Here is a 15,913-nt window from a genome sequence, read left to right as displayed (position 1 = left end):
TTAAAAGCAGAATGAACACAGTCATACTACACATCAAATCAAAATTATTTTCTTTATATCATCAGCAATGAGTAACTCCAGAGGTAGTATGGAAGAAACGAGCATGGATCCTATCAGGTCACAACCAATGAAGAAATTAAATTTATTTTTTCCTATGGTTTTGACCATAAATTGCTTTACATATTCAGGACCTGAATAAAAACCACTCTCAGCAGAAACCCTGGTCCATTAAATCAACTGACATATCAATTTACAACTTTCAGGACTGCAGATATAAAAAATGTAAAGTATAAAATTATGAAGTTTGAAATGGTTTTAATCATATTCATTAAAAATATTTACATTTCCCAGTACTTACTTGACAAAACCCCTTGCAATATAATTCTACTCTAAACTTTTATTTATAAAATGAGGCTCATTTGTGAGATTTCAATGAATGTTATACTGCAAGTTACTTACATTCTGTAAAATATTTTAAGAACTTTTCCTACCAAAGGTAGTTTACATTGGATTATCTGAAACCCAATGGTGCCCACAGATGAGCTTCTTATGATTCTTTTCATTAATGCTTGGAAAGCACTGTGAAAATGAAAAGTGCTGTTACGTGCTAGCATCTCCCTTAAGGTTTCACTTATACTGTGTGCACATTGTGAAATAAACACATATGCAGCATGGCCATGTTTTGATATGTATTTTTATTTCCCTGCAGTTTTCACTTATCAAGAACAAGTAACAGGGAAAGTTGTCTGAACTAGTGCATAAACAAACATTCTGAAACACCACTACACGTATCTAATATACAAGAACCGTATAAAAAAAGTCACTAAAACACTACACTGTGAAGGTGTCCAACGCTTACAGTCAGACGTTTTCCAACCCGTTACTTGCCTTGTAGCCACAGGAAACCTCTCCAAAACTGAAAAGACAAAATCTTGCCACGACCCCCCCCTCCCAGCACCCGGGATGGCTCGATATCTAGACCTCCAATGGTTACTGCAATCACACAATGCAGTACATACCTGGCAAAATATCCTTTATGTGGTGTGGTACAGGTAAAGCCAGTTAAAATATGCAGTCTTCAGATAAAATGTAATCCTTGAAAAATGTTCATACCTGCACAGTTTAAATGTGCTAGATGCATAATTTTTCCTAGTCCTTTTTTTCTGTGTAATCATTTTTTATAAACTGGTATTATAAATAGAAATATACATTCAAAATATATGGAAAAGTGAGTTACTACATTAAATTTGCATGTATCGATCCATCCCTTTCCCCTGCACAGTAATAGAAAATACTATTTTGCCTTGAACTTCATATTTGACAGTGAAATGCCACTAAAGTATTTACCAAAAAGTCCATCTAGTCAAATTGTGAAACAAAATGAACCAAGTGAAAACTTTACAGTTCCTTTAGAAAAAAATTACAAGAATTTCATTTCCTAGCTATGAATCTTTAACTTTTTAGACACAAAGTTGGATTTATTTTTACAAGATACAAAATGTAAACATGGCAAAATAAATAGTTAAAACAAGTGATGCAGGATCCCATTTCATGCTCATGATCCCATTAAAGAATTATTTTTTAAAATCCATTCAGTTGCAAATTCAAGTGCAAAAGCATGATGATGAATATCTACTATTCAAGTAACAGAAATAATATTGATGATACAAATAAACTATATTACAAGGTAGTGATTTTCCCAATTTTACAAAATATACATCATATATCGATTTAACATCCGATATACTCTAGTCCATTTAGGTCCATTGTTATGCTCTGTGATCCACAGAGTGTCGCCTTTTGCATTCAGCTGGAATATGAATGACTGCACACCATCAGCACAGGTCAAAGTCACATGTTTTAGGTTATGTCACTTCCATAGCTACTGTTGTCTCTGCTATTCCATTTAAACCCAATCTTTCTGGTTCATGGTTCTCTCTATAATAAGGCAAAGAGTAAAATAAACATTAATACTCTATAGAATATCATATGTATCACTTAGTATTTATAGATACATTTTTATGTAATTACAACAAAACATATACTGCAGAAGAACATCTCCCATTTTTACAATTTCTATACAGGAATGAGGAAAAGTTTTCTTCAGCTAAAAAAATCCTAGTAATTCCTAAGAACTTGATTATAACTATTTACTTAGGAAAGACAGTAATTTAACACAATGTTTCAGTAGAAGCCAATGGTAAATTACTTATGAAATATATAACATATGACAATCCAAGTGTTTTTACAATAGATGGAGCATATGATGCTCAAAAAGAATAATCATTTGGAGCACAATATTACTTAAATTATTTTCTACTATAGTTTAATTTTACAGGTTTACGGTCATGTAGTTATTAATCCATGCAAATCAATTTTTTTGATTCTTACGTATTAGTGTCATAGAAAGAAAAATCTGAAATACATTATCATGGATTTAGTTAATTCCAGAATATTCTCAATTTAAAAATATATATAGAATAATTTACTTTCCCTTTGTGTATAATGAAGAAAATACAAATTTTGATTTGAAAACTAAAGCTCTGGAAGCTAATAACAACTCTAGCCTTCTGGACTGTCTACACTACAAAGAAGTAATAGAAGAATAAATGAAGCTTCTAAAATAGACGGATGTATTTTTTCAGTTTGATGGTTCCCAAGTTGATGTGGGTATTTTTTCCTTTTTTTTTTTTTTTTTTACAGTTCTGATTGGCATTTAAACATCCTACCAGTGACCTCAAACAAATGATCTAAGTCACAGAGCCTTAGACTAAGCAGATATTCAGTATCTGTTGAAAAGCAAGTCAATCAATTGACAAGACATCTATTGCTTGAGTGGTTAAAAAAAAAAAAAGTCTTTTTCCTCCCACAGGATAGCCAGCAGAAAGGGACAGAATGATACTTGAAACACACACACACACACACACACACACACACACACACACACACACACACCTTGCTATGCTGCTGATGGCACTGCTAGGAGTAACCTTTGGCACTCTGTCCATACTGGCAGCAACTGTGGCAAGTTTTAAGGCTGTTGGCGATGGTGCTGAAGTCCGTGTATTGATATGCACATTGACTGGAGAAACAACACTGACGTTATTGAGGTGCACTGCATTTGTCAGGCAGGAATTGTTCATGGGAAGTGTTTGAGGACTGCTTGTGCACAATGCTGGGATTAAGTGGTTTGTAGTGGTGTGGCCAACTGTCCTTACAAGTTGTACAGCTGAAATCCCTGGGCTGGATGATAAAGCCATGTTGGTGGAGTATAATGTTTTAGAGGTTCCTGAAGAAGAAGGAAAAAAAAAAATCGTTCCATTCAAGTCATGAGACATTAAACTTTTTAAAAAATTAGGAACTTAAAAATAAAAAGAAATGCAAACATTTGTAATCTAGTTAAATACCAAATTAACCTTCCACATAACGGCCTCTCCAAAGAGACCTTCTGATTGGTAACATATTCACCTGTTTCAACCCCAAAGACACCCTCTTTCTACTAGCCTACACAAAAGGGTTTGCAAAGTATTCTGCTGCCTCCGTATTTGGAAACTGTATAATAGGACAGAGAGGTCCTCTCTGGAGATTGAGGGCAGGTGCAGATGAAGGTTGGACTTCCATTAGAATTTACACATGCAAGAACATCAGTAAGGAAGGGCAATCACAATCATGGGTATATGTAAAAGCAAGAGGAAAACCTTAGGGTCTGAGCAGTAGTTGAGGGTTGATAGGAACAGCAAATCTTTGAGGACTCGGTAGTAAGCAGCAGAAATACATTCACAGCAACACTGTATTTCATGAGGAGGAGTCAGAGAAAGCAGGCCTGTGAATATGTAAGACTGGGAAGGTAAACCCAATTTCCAATTTACTGATAAATTGTATTTCGCCTTTTTATAAATGTACAAATGATTCAACGATGATGGTTAGCAATTAGCTCGATGTGTTTCCTAAGATGTGAGGCAACTGACAGTATGTGGATAAAACGAGGCAGGGTGAAGTGTTACATAGGTAGGAATCCAGTGGGGGTGGGAGGAAACAGGGAGCGGGCTCTATGTGAATTCTAGAAAACATCCAGCTATTCCACCATACATATCCATAGATACTATGAAGAGTCCAGATTGATTTCTTGTACGATGTTTCCCCTTGGATTTGAAAACCAAAAACCATACCTCAAATCACTGAGTTGCAACTTTGAGCTAGTAAGTATCACATGAGACAACAGGCTTACCTGAAGGCTGGACTACACCGTTTATGTTGTTGTGGCCAGTGCTCTGTTCCTTGGTTACCTCACTGCGACTTGGAACAGGTGCACTGACCACCGCAGATGCAGCAAAATGGGCGCTGGCTGAGTCAAGTGTTTTAGACATACAGTCAGAGGTGCTTGAGCCCTATAAAATAAACAAAATTAAACTCTCAACTTTTCAGACATGAGTTCACGAACATGTTAAGAAATGAGCAAACTCAAGAGGCTGCTGCCTTTTTCATCTTGAATAGTTACAGGCGTTTAGGTTAAGAGATCTAGGACTCCACAGGCTATTTTCATCACATGAAACAGGAAAGTGACTAAAAACTGGGAAGCAATTATTTATGAGAAAGAACTAGGGTAGTAAACAACCCACACCTTTAATGCCCTATTCATTTTTCCAGTAAGTGTTAATGAATGCCATTAAAAATATTTGACAGTCTACATACTACGGGCAAAATGAAATAACAGAAATGACTAACAGTCATTTTTGTCCCAAAGTAAAACTGTGTCTTAGACTAATGTTTCAGTAGGTTGGAAATACCTGAGATTCAGAAAAGGCAAACAAAGGCAAATTGAATGGTCATATTCCTTTTGATTCTGTATTAAACTGCTTAGCTGTTACTAACAGCTTTTTAGTGGCTTAAATGACATAAGTTTATTCTCAGTGTCTGGAGGCCAGAAGTCCAAAATCAGTCTTACAGGCTCATATCAAGGTGTTGGCAGGGCTTTTTTCTTCTGGCAATACAGTTTTATAAGGTATTTTTACTCTTATCCCTACTGTCAATCATTTAATGGTGCCTAGGAAAACCTCACCTAGTGACAATTTTTTTTTCTTCAGGGAAATGTGATTCAAATAGGCAAAGGGCTATGTTGTCTGGATTTATGGCACAAGTCGAGACAATTACCTCTCAGCTCATGGGGCATGTTCACATGGCACTTAAATGCACAGGTTAGGAAGGAGTCAGGATAGTCATATCCTTGACAAAAATATTTCTGGGGGAGTAGGCGTGGGGGATAATGGTTCTAAGAGAATATAATTACTTCTATGAATTCTTAATAACCCTTCCAAAAATATGTACTTATTTCTTTCTTAAATTAAAAATACTATATTTGGCTCTAGTGCTCCTCTCATAAAATATAAACTAGTCACTTAAAATTAGGTAAATTAACTGAAAAGACACTTAGGTTTGATCTCCAGAATCAAGAGTGGCAATGACAAGGTTATCTTCTGTGACCTGACTAAAATTTTCAAAAAAAGACATAATTATGAAAGAAAGGAATAGACATAACCATGATTAAAGGACAGGTTTACCTGTGCTTTTGGATGTGTCTGTTGCGAGGAATGCTGAGATTGCTGTTTCTGCTGAAGCTGAGCAAGTTGCTGCCTTTGCATTTGAACTAACTGCTGTTGATGAGTCTGAAATTGCTCTTCTGTGATACCCCCTGTCACTGGAAAAGGACATTAATTTTAGAAATACATATGTTTTAAAGTACCTTTAACAACACAAGTAGAATACAATATGAAGTTATTCCACGATTAAGATGAAAAGCAATTTCAAATCACAATATACATCAGCACCAAAGAACTGAATAAAAATGACAGATCTTTCAGCCAAAGTGGCTTATGCTAATATCTATGACCTTCTAATATCACATGCTAAAAAAGTTCCTATATGTAGATTTTACTGTATAACGTAGTTCAAATATAAGGATTCTCCCTTTTATTCAGACTTAAACCATAGTTTAAGCCAATAGATTTGATGTCTAAAATAAGTCCTATCTATAAAAACACGGGCTGGAAATCAGAGAAGTGTTCAGCATCCTCAGATGTAATCAACTATGCTGTTACCAACTGTTAAAAGTTACTAAATGTCAAATAAAAAGAAGACATTTAAAACTTTTATTTAAAAAATTACTTAAGAAAAAGTTACAATAAGAAACACTTTTTTCAAAGAAATGTAAACAAACTTTCATTCACCACTGATATTTAAGGAGATCACTGATAAACTGATTTAGAGGACACAAAGCTATCTCCACAGAAGTCAGTATGTTACTAGAGTCACAAAACATTAAATCACATCAGAATACATGTACTACTAGAGTAATTTTACTCTATTTTTCTTTACTTCTTTCTTTCCTCTCTCCCAACTATTTCACTTAATCAACAAGTATTTACTATCTATGATGAAAAGTGCTGCATTAAGAGTTAAGAATGAATACAGGGAAAAAATAAATTAAAAAGAGGGTCCCTGCTATAAACTCCTACAGTGTAGTTGGGAAGAAACGATACATATAAAGAAATACCAACTAATATGAGTCAACCTTTAAATGTAATCTAGCTATCTAATCAATATGACCTGAAGGAGTTTAGATAGGAGACTATATACCTTCAACCTATGTTACTTAACTAGCCCCCGTCCTCAAGTTTTCCATTTAGTAGGATCATGACTGAGAAATTTAAAAAAAATTTTTGATGATAAATTAGACATATAACAAGTTATGCAAAGTACAGCTTATTTTCTATGAAAACGGAATTAGGCCCCAGAGATGGACAAAGCGTTAGATATACCTTCATTTCTGTTCTACAATGTTATCATTAAAATTAGTACTGGACTATCAGGAAAAAACAGTTCTGAGATAGCAATTTTATTTTTAGAAGATTAAAAAACCTGGGCCTATGATAGTGCTCACTCTAAAATTTTACTATTACCTGTATTTTTGAAGTACACATTAGTTATCTTACTGAATTACCAACAAAATCAAATGTCTTTCTTTGCACATGTTAAGTTCACTGCAAGTGTTCTATTTTTAGATGAAAAAAATTTTTAATTCTAAATTTAAAATCTTCAAAATGAAATGAAAATGTGAAGTATTCATGAATTTCCAGCTGTTTGAAAACCTTGGGAAAGAGATGAAAAATAGTTTATTAGATACAAAGCCAGGAAGGAAAATCTTAAGTTAAATCCAAATAAATCTGTTTAAGTCCTATGTGTATAAACAGCGTACCAATTCAAAAGAAATGGACTTGGAATCTGGTGTATGGTCTACTCCCTCAAATTCAGCGTTATGTTTGTCCAGAGCTGAGGTTTATGTTGTGATGAAAATGTGAGAAGTCACAGTGGTTAATTTTAAGTGAGGAATAAACCAAATAAAGAGAATACACTTTTAGTAGCTATTTAAAAGTTGAGAGAGAAATGAGAATCTTTTCTTTTTCCAAAAGCTTTTAAGTCAGACAATTATAAAATCTTACCAATCAGAATAAAGTATACATATGAATTACTAGAAAGAACAAATTGTATTCTTTTAATAAAAAAATTACTTTTGGTTAGTAGTCACTAGCTAACAAAGTGTTGCCAACTAGAGGTATTCTACTTGCTTTTATAAAAAGATGATCACTTTATGTAGCTATTAAAAAGGGATGCTAATAAAACTTCCTATTTTCTGGGGGGATACGTCTACTTACTGCCCTGACTTGTTGAAACCATTAATTTGCTCAGGAACCCCATCCTTTTCCCCATAGAAAACACATAAAATCCCAACCAAGGTGCAACTGAAATTACTCAAATTAATGTTCAAGTGTTGCCTAACTTTTTAAAACTCAGGCTGACCTTGATACCAAAATTCTCATCCCTGATTCTGTTATTAGTTGAAAACCACTGATAAAAAACTTAATTCCAAAATATGGATATGCTTAAAATATTACATTCATTTTTTCCCTCCTCCCCCTCACCACAAGCTCAGCATGTTGGATTCATTCTTGACATCTAGTTCTTTTTTTACTAAAAGGTGTTTTGTGCTTGAAAAATGCTTACGTTCCCCATTCAGAATTTTCTAGAGCATTAAACACTTTTAGACAAAAATAGCAATTAGTAATCATGACACAGAATTGGAACACATGCGAAAAATCCTCCCTGACCTCTTTCATTTTGTTAGGGTAAGTGGAAAATGGTAAGAAATGTATGGTTTTAATGACACAGACACAGTATTGAATTATCATCTTCAGGGTTGACTTACTAGTAGGTGGAGGATGGTAATTTGATTGAAAGCACCTTCTCCACTAATTATTTTTCCTTTCATAAATTACTGAAATACTTCCATAAGAAATTTATTTCTTACATTGGCTTTGAGTTATCAAGAGGCAAGCATTAAAATAACACCAGGAAAAGGTCATACTTAACAGTGTGAAGACATCTCTTTAGGAATGAGATACAGAATAGGGGTCCAGCTATGGATGGGTGGTAGTGGCATAAAGGGGAAGTGGGAATGTATGAAAAGAGAAACGATATCTGGTTCTCTTGCTTAGGGCCAAGCCAAGTTCTTTCTACTAGTTGCTCTCATGAGTTGCTAGCTTAAAAGTAAAATCCATGCTGGTCATCCATCTCCCCTACCCCACACCTCCAAGTCCTGTCAGTTTAAAAGTAACCACACTCTGATTGTTTTGTGAAGGCAATATTTCACTATTCCAGACAGACAGGAAGTGTTCCTTTCCCTAAGTAAGGAGTTTTGCAAATCTCCCTGGGTAACACATTCTAATAGGTCACATATTACAGAATTTCCCCTTTTACGTATGCAAATATGTCATTCTGTACATTAGTAACACACTTGCATTTCTAAATATTTTGTGTATATAACTGACAGTTTGTTTTTCACTAAAGCCTCTAACGTTGCTGGCTATCTTCATACCTGGCTCTTTACCTATCTTGGGTTTATCTGTCTGATTTACTCCTCAGATGAATCCATGTACTTTGTCTTAGAACACTTGTCACCATCCTTAGAATGTTGATTCTGTTTTCAAAGATCCTAGGCATCCCTCATTTCTTTCTTCACCTTTCAGGCATGTGGTTCCTATAAGGTGGTTCTGCTAGGTTGGTCCCTCAACACCTTTCCCTCTCATAATCTGACAGTGATCCATCAAAAACATACTCTAGTTATCTCCACTAGATTTTACACTGGTGTATTGATTATAAAGCCCTAGATAACTGTTCCTTAAACTTGGACCCATGGAGAATATATTCTTGAGTATGTGTGAAATCTTTACAAGTATTTGTCACCTTTGTATTGATGTTTCATTGATAAACTAATAAAAAGAAAAATCTAATCAAAACACATTCTGTATTTTCTGGATGACCACCCCACAACAGAATATAAACATATGATTTTTGTGCTTGTACCTGCTGCCTTTTAAAAATATAATCTTTTAACTTTTAATTCAGTGTTTCTCAAAGTGGGCTAAGATGATGTATTCTTGGGAAGCCATGCATTTTTAAAAACACTAGCTTAGACCAAGTTTTTGTAGCTTAATGAAGAACATTTAATGTGGTAGTAAAGATTATCTAAAAGTCGAAATAAATATATCATTCAGCACTTCTTCACCTACCAGGCAGGTCTTTGTTATAAAAGTTTTAATACATGCTTTGTTGAAGCAATGCTGACTATACGCAAGTTTTGTTTGTTTTAAAAGCTAGATCTGGGGCTATATGGAGGGGGAGAGAGATCCTATTTTAAACCTTCTAGGTCATAGCAAGGAATCAGGTAAAAGTTCACATAAAAACACTGGAGCTACTCTGAGGACAAATCTTCCAATCCATGAAAGACAACATTACCTGTGTGTCCAAGACTACACATCCTATAATGTAACTAATGAATAAACTGCAAAACTGTGGGGATAATAATGAGGGTGAAGATGGGAGGTGAGAGGGTGAAGGGGGTGGGGAATGAGGAACAAAGGAGATGTGAAAATAAAGAAAACAGACTAAAGATCCATTTAAACTTCCGACATCCAAGCTAAATAGTTATAGCTGAAATTTCAATATTATTTCCTTTAGCAGTCGAACTAAAATCTTTTAAACTCCTGAAGTCTGAATCCATTTCCCACCCTTAGAAGTGACCCTAACTAAAAAAATAAATCCTTGTGAGTACCTTAGCTAGTTGTTAAAAACATAGTTTTACCTTTCTTAAAACTTTTATGCTTGCAAACATTTTATGGCAATTTAAAAAAGAATAGGAAAAGACACCGGAAAAATTAAAAACCAGGAATTTCTCTTGGAAAACTGCCCAAAATGTTGCTGATTTTACAAACTGGTAATATTAAGATATTTGAAGCTGGTCAAAAGCTTCAAGAAGAGTTGCTGGTATCTATCTATTCAGTATATAAGACAAATGAGAAAAGAAAAAACATGTTAATTTGCAACCATACATTAGCCTAAACCAAGATTAAAAGTAAATTAATCCTTAAAGATGCTAAAAAAAAAAAAAAGCAAATTAATCCGGCTCTTCAACTCTGAACAAGCAATGCTTTTAGATGTGAAATATATTTGCTTAAGGTTAGGATTTAAGAATAGTATCTCAAAAGAATAAATACTGCAGTTTCAAATGACTGAAAACTTTACCACCTATTTATATAAAGAATATAATATCTGTCATGTATAATCCATGTATAAGCTCCTTGAAGGTAAGGATTATTGTCTTCTAAAACTCTGCAACTTTTAAACACTTAACATAGTGCTTTGCATATATTAGATCCTAAATAATTATGTATAAACTTAATTTTCCTTGGTTATCCACTTGCTATGTTCAGCACATCTATCTTTCCTTTCTGTCCTGCTTCTATTCTTTGAGAAGAGATTTTCAATTAAGAAAACATACTTTTATTTAACAGTTAACTAAATGAAGTCTTTAGTTTTAGTTCTTACTAATAACTACGACACACAGTTCTATTTGTTTCCCTTTAAGTCCATTCAGTACCGTATCGAAAATAATAATTAGAATACATTCAGGACACAGGGATTATGACTTGAAAAACATTAACTGGGTTATGAACAACATAAAAGTAAGAAAATACTTGGCCATTGGCCCTCAAGTTCAAGGTTTTTTGTTTTTTTTTTTTTTAAAGAACTAAGGAACTTGTGATACAAATAAATATTATTGTCAAGTATATCAGGTTTCTATTTCTTTTTTCCCCCATTATTTATTTATTTTTAAAATTTTTATTGGAGTATAGTTGCTTTACAATGTTGCATTAGTTTCTACTGTACAGCAAAGAGAATCAGCTATACGTATACATATACATGTACATATACGTATATACATATACATATCCCCTCTTTTTTGGATTTCCTTCCCATTTAGGTCACCACAGAGCACTGAGTAGAGTTCCCTGTGCTATACAGTAGGTTCTCATTAGTTATCTATTTTATACATAGTATCAATAGTGTATATATGTATATATGTCAGGTTTCTATTTCTGATTAAACCCTTTATTTGCCAGGATTTCCCAGCTGTGAAACAGAAAACTCAGTACTTGACTCTCTGCCAGGTAACTGACAAATATCAGTCCTGTTACTCTTAAAGACATGCATGTTCTCCTGATCAAGTCCACGAAGGGTAAGCAGAAGGCAAAAGTGTTAGACACACAGATTAAAAGAAACCAAATATATGAAGATTCAATTCTTTTGTACATATTCATCAAATATAAAAATATAACTTAAAAAATTCCTATAACCTTCTCTTTAGGTAGAAAAGGAATTTCTATCAATATTTACTGAATTGTAACTGAATCCACTTAAAATGATCTATCTAGAACTGAGAAACTATGTAATGAATATAACTGGTACGGGTGGGTACTTAAAACTGCCACGGGCGAACTCCCTGGCAATCCAGTGGTTAGGACCCCGCACTTTCACTGCTGTGGGACCAGGTTTGATCCCTGGTAGGGGAATTAAGATCCCGCATGAGGCATGGCGCGCCCCATACAAACAAAAATACTGCCATAGCTTTTCAGTTGTTTACAAAACTGCTGTTAAAAAGACTTGTTTCATTATGAATTTATACATCGTGCCTAATATTTTGAAACAAAAGAAATTTGTTAAAAACAAAACACCTTGTGGCCTCAATGACTAGAGGGTCATAGTTAGCAGAGAAAAAACCTGAACAAAATCCTTTACTCTAGTAATAAATAATTAAATACATATTTGAAAGACTTGATTCTAAAACATTGATTCTAATGTAGCTTAGCTGTTGCTCAAACCTTGAACTTTTTTAAGGGAAGAAAGAAATGGTACTAAGTTGAGACGTAGTACCATTACATAACATACATAAACATAAGGCAGGAAAAATTACAGAGACCAAAACTACTATTTTTTTTCTGATGGTAGGGGAAAGGCAAAAATAAAAAAAGTCTTATTATCTACGATGTTAGCATTGCATATTTGTGATTTAAGTTCCCTGAGAAGTGCATGCATGCCTAAAATAATACTTTAAATGCTTATTTTATGCTGATATATGGTAGTGTCATAAAATTCTAGAACTGATTGTATGGAATTATTTACGTTAGATTCTGAATCCATACATACAGAGTACTGATGATACAATAACATGCGCAACAAACATTTTCTGGAAAACAGTCGAGTCACATAGATCTGGAGTGTATCAGGAATGTACAGTAGAAAGCTGCAAATATTTGGCCATATTCAACTTAAGAAGGAACATATTAAAATCACTTTTTTGTTATGGTATTCATCAGTAGAGGAAAAATTCAATCTATGGTCAAATCTAATTATAAATGCCTATATATGATGTTTTTAAACTCACTTTTTGGCAAAAACTATTGTGAGTAATTTTTGGTACAGGAATTCCAGTTAAGTTAAATAATTTGAACAATGTCTTAGAGTTGGCTCAAAAAAAGATTTGACCTAATATTCGTCAACTTCCTACTATTTTTAGATTTCTAAGAATCCTGCAACCTGAAATCATAATAGGTATTTATCCATTTGAGCTTCAAAAGGTCATTAAACTTCACAGACTCATGAACTTTATATAACGGGATGCCATTTTCCTTACCTAAATTCGTTTGGGAGAAAATTAACCAACTAATTTGGAGAAATGATATGCCACCTTCCAATCATTCAAACAAATCCAATTTTCCATAACAAAAACCTTTAAATAGATAAATGTCTAAGTCAAGTCTGAAAATAAACAGTTCAGTAATTAAGAAAGACGGAACACTATTGAGACCAAATGTCAACCTAAAATGATTTAAAATCACTTTGAAGAAGTTTAACGTAACAATTTTGCATACTAAAATGCACCATCTAGGAAATAATTTAGAAATATGTACATTTTAGAGAAAGAAAGAATATCAACAGTATAAGCCAAGCCACATCTAGCTTTGCCTCTGGATACCACACATTTTTTTGCAATGTATACATTACAAAGACATTTATAAATTATACATACTTGTATACATGTGATAAAGAGAAGACTATCCACAGAAGAAAACAAATCAAAATTACATTTTAGATCCTCTAGATGTTATACATTATTTTACAATGCCTATGAATATTAATTTGAATACAATGTCTCTTAAGAGGAAAAAAACTTTCCAATCTCAATTAGAGAGGTAAGTTATCAGACCAAAATTACAACTATTCATAGGGAACCTCTTTAAAAATCATTTTTCAGAAAGAAAACTTTTAATGGTACTCCTGAGAAGCAATGCTTACATTTAAGCAAAGTTAATACAATAAAATGAAAATTTTCTGCAACAAAAGCAGACAGTATTGTGCTATGATGATCTGACAGCAGCTTATAACCACTTTGCCCATAGGGAATTCCTTATGCATTGTGCCTACACATTCACCATACCAGGCACACACATTCAAAATACACACCAGTGGTTATATAGGTATCAGTTAGGACATTTGGGTTAAAATGTGAACCACAATAATAGAGTTTAGTTTCTTAGGCTGGAAAAAAATGTAGTAGGTTAAGATAAAGTTTCTTTCCTCGGTAGGATCATGAAAATAAACCTTCAAAATTCACCCTGAGATAAGCTGTGACAAAGCGAAAGAGAGGCATGGACATATATACACTACCAAACGTAAGCTAGATAGATAGTGGGAAGCAGCCGCAGAGCACAGGGAGATCAGCTCGGTGCTTTGTGACTGCCTGGAGGGGTGGGATGGGGAGGGTGGGAGGGAGGGAGATGCATGAGGGAAGGGATGTGGGAACAGATGTATATGTATGACTGATTCGCTTTGTTAGAAAGCAGAAACTAATAAAAAAAAAAAATTCACCCTGAGAGTCTATTTAGTGGATAATGAAAAATTAAGGAGAAGAGGATATACTTTTAACAAACTGACAACTTACCTGATATGCCATTCTTGCTGGTGTTCAATAAAGCTACAGATGCTGCAGAAACTCTTTTATTGTTCACAGTCTGCCCTGGTTTTCTTGAGGTACATTCTTCACTATCACTGTCCTGTAAATTTAGTAGCCTTGGCTGGAAACACTGTAGTCGACATGATCTGATATTGCTTAATATTTCAGAAAGGGAAAGTCTATTTTCACAATGTTTATTGGAAGCATTGGTCCGAGAGAAATTAGAAGAGAAGTCTATAGTTTGGGAAGCGCTTGAAAAACCATTCAGCATTTCAGGGTCTATCTGTTTCAGGACTGGGTCATGTTCTGTGGATATCCGGTCCATTATGACCCTGAAAAGCAATATAAAGCCAAATATTACCTAGAAGAACTTAATAACATTTTCTTTATACCTTCCCTTCCAGATTGTAAACAAAAACCAGGTCAAAACAAATAGTTTACCTTCCACCTCTGCCAATTCGCCTCCTTGCAAATCCTATACATCTTCTCGGGACTGTGAGCATTGTAAGGCAATGCCTGTATCTCAACTTATCCAAATCTACCAGTTCTGAATTTTCAAATGAATGGTTAGTTTGGTCCAAACGAGGCTGCAAAAAATAAATAAATAAATAAAAATAAAATTAAAAAAAAAAAACCTCATGGAATGATTCTGAAATGAAGAAAAGTTAAATCATGATAAAAATAAAGTAACTACAGCATTAGCAGAGCAATTAAAATTTAGATATAAAACTTTAAAATTAGGGTTTAAATATTAACCAGGTAAAATTCTATAAAACTGACTTAAAAGTTCACTCATCAAAATAACTCAAACTAAATTTAGTTTATGACTACAAATACATTTAAGATAATATTATATTTTAAAAGAAATATATCTTTAAAGAATAATGTGGCTTTTAACATTTATATAGAAAAGTAGAGATAATGAAGTTAGTAATTTATAGACTTCCTACAGAGATAAACTAGAAGGAAATTTTTTGGAGTAAAAATTGCACTTCAAGAAGGTATGCATGGGTCAAATTCATACTTCCTCTTTACTTGTAAGAACATACAGTCCATTTCTTTGCCTTCCTACTTCTTCTAGCATTCTATTTTTCTATGTTACCACTTTCTGTCTCCTTTTTCTCAAACACATAACTTATAAACAATTCTCTACACCTCTCCTACATTAAATACATACACACACACACACACACACACACACCCCTGAAAAAGCTATAAGTGTATATGTTTACCATAATGCAACAAGACAAAAGGTCTCCAAAAGCCATATATGAGAGCCATCCTCACTACTCCATCGTTACACCTTACTTGAAACCTTAGCATCTGGGAGTGAGGGTCATTCCTTGATATAATCTGCACCAAAACTTGACTTAACAGCACAAAGCATTTTCTAAGTGGGACAAAAAGTTATGAATATAATTATTTGACAATATATTGCCATAGGGGAGGTTTAAAAATGATTCCTTTATGTTTGATACTTACTAGATTTGTATGGAAAAGATGGGCTTG

The 15,913-nt window shown here is 33.8% G+C and overlaps 1 protein-coding gene across 1 annotated transcript in view; it reads right to left on the bottom strand.

Annotated features, from left to right (window-relative positions):
* Positions 1-675: 675 nt before the first annotated feature.
* Positions 676-15,913, bottom strand: part of EPC2 (enhancer of polycomb homolog 2) — a 108,389-nt gene continuing 93,151 nt past the window's right edge. Inside the window, exons 9-14 of the mRNA XM_082630260.1 lie at positions 14,846-14,991; positions 14,393-14,736; positions 5,559-5,695; positions 4,229-4,388; positions 2,956-3,289; positions 676-1,938 (exon numbers count right to left, since the gene is read on the bottom strand). Of these exons, the coding sequence (XP_082486386.1) occupies positions 1,866-1,938; positions 2,956-3,289; positions 4,229-4,388; positions 5,559-5,695; positions 14,393-14,736; positions 14,846-14,991 (1,194 nt within the window). The 3' untranslated portion in view covers positions 676-1,865. The remainder of the gene's footprint in view (positions 1,939-2,955; positions 3,290-4,228; positions 4,389-5,558; positions 5,696-14,392; positions 14,737-14,845; positions 14,992-15,913) is intronic.

The sequence above is a fragment of the Mesoplodon mirus genome (genome assembly GCF_964341445.2).
Source record: "Mesoplodon mirus genome assembly, chromosome: 8".
In the NCBI taxonomy this organism is placed as follows: Eukaryota; Metazoa; Chordata; class Mammalia; order Artiodactyla; family Ziphiidae; genus Mesoplodon; species Mesoplodon mirus.
The sequence above is the reverse complement of the archived record's forward strand: the minus strand, read 5'-3'. Positions and strand labels throughout refer to the sequence as shown.